Source organism: Protobothrops mucrosquamatus, unplaced genomic scaffold (assembly GCF_001527695.2).
Source record: "Protobothrops mucrosquamatus isolate PMUCROS unplaced genomic scaffold, P.Mucros_1.0 scaffold5722, whole genome shotgun sequence".
Lineage (NCBI taxonomy): Eukaryota > Metazoa > Chordata > Lepidosauria > Squamata > Viperidae > Protobothrops > Protobothrops mucrosquamatus.
Window position 1 is genome coordinate 11021 of NW_015391571.1, and position 2634 is coordinate 13654.

Here is a 2634-nt window from a genome sequence, read left to right on the forward strand (position 1 = left end):
AAGCTTCTGAGATGGGTTTGGCATCTCCTCACCAAAGTGTCCCCTTCTGTCATCACTCAGTCCTCTGGGATACTCTCTCACCAATTAGAACAATGGTGCAGAATTTTCTACAGGGACATACCATTCTCTGAATGGCATGTCTGGAGTTATTTTGTAAAGGGATTAGTGACAAACAGCAAGGAAGAATAATTAGCAATATGATTAAGAACTAATGAGCAAATCTTCCACTCTCATACATCGGGGACAATACCAAGAGATGCACCTTAAACACTAGTGAGACATGCACAGCCCTAGGTTGCTGGTCTCTATCTTAAAATCAACCCTCAAACAGCTTCAGGAAGAGTATATCACAGAATGCACAGACCTTGAAGTATACTTAGATATCTTTAACACTATACTAAATATGGAGAAATATAGGATCAGTAAAATAAATGTTACCTGTGTACATTTTTTGCCCATTTCGTCAGAGTATTTATTGACAGAGCCTCATCCAATTCCTTCTCTTTTTTAGGATCAGGCAAAACAAAAAATGTGGTAGCTGTACCATTGTAGTCTAACTGCAATACTCTGCAAGACAGCTGGCTATCAAAATAGGAGTAAAACCAATCGGTACTGTGCATCATTTGAACTTTGACAGTTGTGTTGTGATCCACAAAGAAGTCCTCTTGCCATGTGAGCTTTGAATCAAATGGAGTCTTCCAGTTACCTAAAGAGAACAAAAGAGACCCACAATAATATTTGGATAAGAGTATCATACCTGCATGAGATGAATTAGATTCGCCTTCAAGAAGATGCTGTGATCTTCTTTGCTGAGGCAAAAAGATGGCATGATTTAATTAGTAAGATGCTCTGCATTCATTTGCTTATGCTGACCAGCATTTGCAAAGATGGGACGAAGATGGGACGATTTCTGCACATCTGCAGCAAATGCTGGTTATGCAGTGAAGCAATTCAGCTCCTGCATTGCTGTCAGAAGAAAAGGGCTGTGTACCTTCTTCCATGATCTATTTTATTTAAGTCTTTGTTGATGATTTAACAAAGGTGATTTAACACCCATCCTAAAATAGGCACAGCCGCAAGGACCTATACGCTATTCACACAGAGAGATGTGCAGCTTATGATCTTTTATCAAGCAGACTTCTATTCATTTCTTTCTTGTTTGTTTTTAAACTCTACAAGAGTGCATTTTAGTTGCACTTATAATCCAATTTTATGAAGAATTGGAATAATGGCCACTATTCTGACATAATATCAATTATGACACTTTGAGTAAAAGGGCTCTTAGTTACCTTTAAAAAATTGGAACACCATTCCTAAAATACTTCCCCAGAAGTTTAAAACCATGTAATTTAGTTACAAACAATATACAGTTTCTGTTTCGTACAACCCCCTGTAGTGAAGTAGTTACATGAGACCTAGATAAGATACTTAAATTTCTGTACTGGGCTAGTTTTTCAATGCATGTACTTTGTATTGATTGGAAATTAGGTTTTTTTTTTCTGAACTGGAGTAATTCCACCCCTCTTTCACCAAACTCAAAAAACTTTACTCTGCCTCAATAGCATCTTTGGATATTTCCTTTAGTGATGGAATCTTCCCTTTTTTCTGTCCAAGTTACCTTTAAAGAATATGTAGTTTGTGAGAACAAAGACAGTTTCTGGGTCAAGATCCTTGACTATTTCCATAATTTTTCCATGTGTTTTTTTCTTTATATAATCATTGATCTGTTTTTCAGCTTCTTTTGGTTCCTGAAACTTTGTGGCTTGGATTTCTGCATCATAGAATTCCTTAATCTTATCTAAAAATGTCTGCAATGGTTGTATGCCTTCCTTTAGAAACAGGCCCTGTCCAATATCCAGCTTGAAATCGTTCTCTGAGTGTATGACCAGATGGAGAAGATCATGAAACCCCTGGTGGATCTCATCTTCCTGAATGTCTGTCAAGTTGAAATCAAGGCCCTTTAAAATTTCTGCATGGGTGCTTGACTTTACCCCTAACAACAGAACTGAAAGCAATATAGAAATGCTGCAGGGTGAGAAAACAATATTCTTGTCCTGTGATCTTGCAGACAATATTTTGTAGAATTCAGTTGCAAAATGAGCAATATTGCGCTGGATCTTGATAGCAGCTTGAGGGTCATGATGATCGTGGTGATGATCGACATCATGGTGGCCATGGCTGACGAGGGAAAACACGATCAAGGCCAAGCACAGATGAATGATTCTGTTCATCCTGCTGATAATTTGTTCTGGAAAGGAAAATAGTGATAAAGAAGAGAGATTTTATTTGATCATAAACTGTGTTTGTAAAATACCTTTTTGTTATAGTGTTACAGTATTTTGGTTTCTAGCTGAAGGCCAGCATGAAAGAATATTGATGATAAATTGTTATTTTTTTCAAGTCAAGAATATGGTAATATAAGTTTATGCTCTACTTATTTCAAACCCATGTCATGTTGTAGTCATGACCATTTTTGGTACATTTTTGAGCTAATTATGTGTCACCTATCTGCAGTACAATATATACCTAGGTAGTTTTATGAGGAATAAACGTGAAGAAGGCCATCGTATATATTGACAACATCCAGCATTCAAATATATAAATAATCCATGTGGATTCTGGAAAAACCATATC

General features: G+C 36.8%; 1 protein-coding gene across 1 annotated transcript; it reads right to left on the reverse strand.

The window, feature by feature from the left end:
• Positions 1-438: 438 nt before the first annotated feature.
• LOC114923645 (alpha-1-antiproteinase 2-like) lies at positions 439-2231 on the reverse strand (the record flags this gene model as incomplete). The annotated part of the gene is made up of 2 exons (XM_029286903.1): positions 1619-2231; positions 439-706 (listed from the first exon to the last, which is right to left on the reverse strand). Coding segments are annotated over exons 1-2 (881 nt in total), but the record flags the coding sequence as incomplete, so codon positions are not given.
• Positions 2232-2634: the final 403 nt, after the last annotated feature.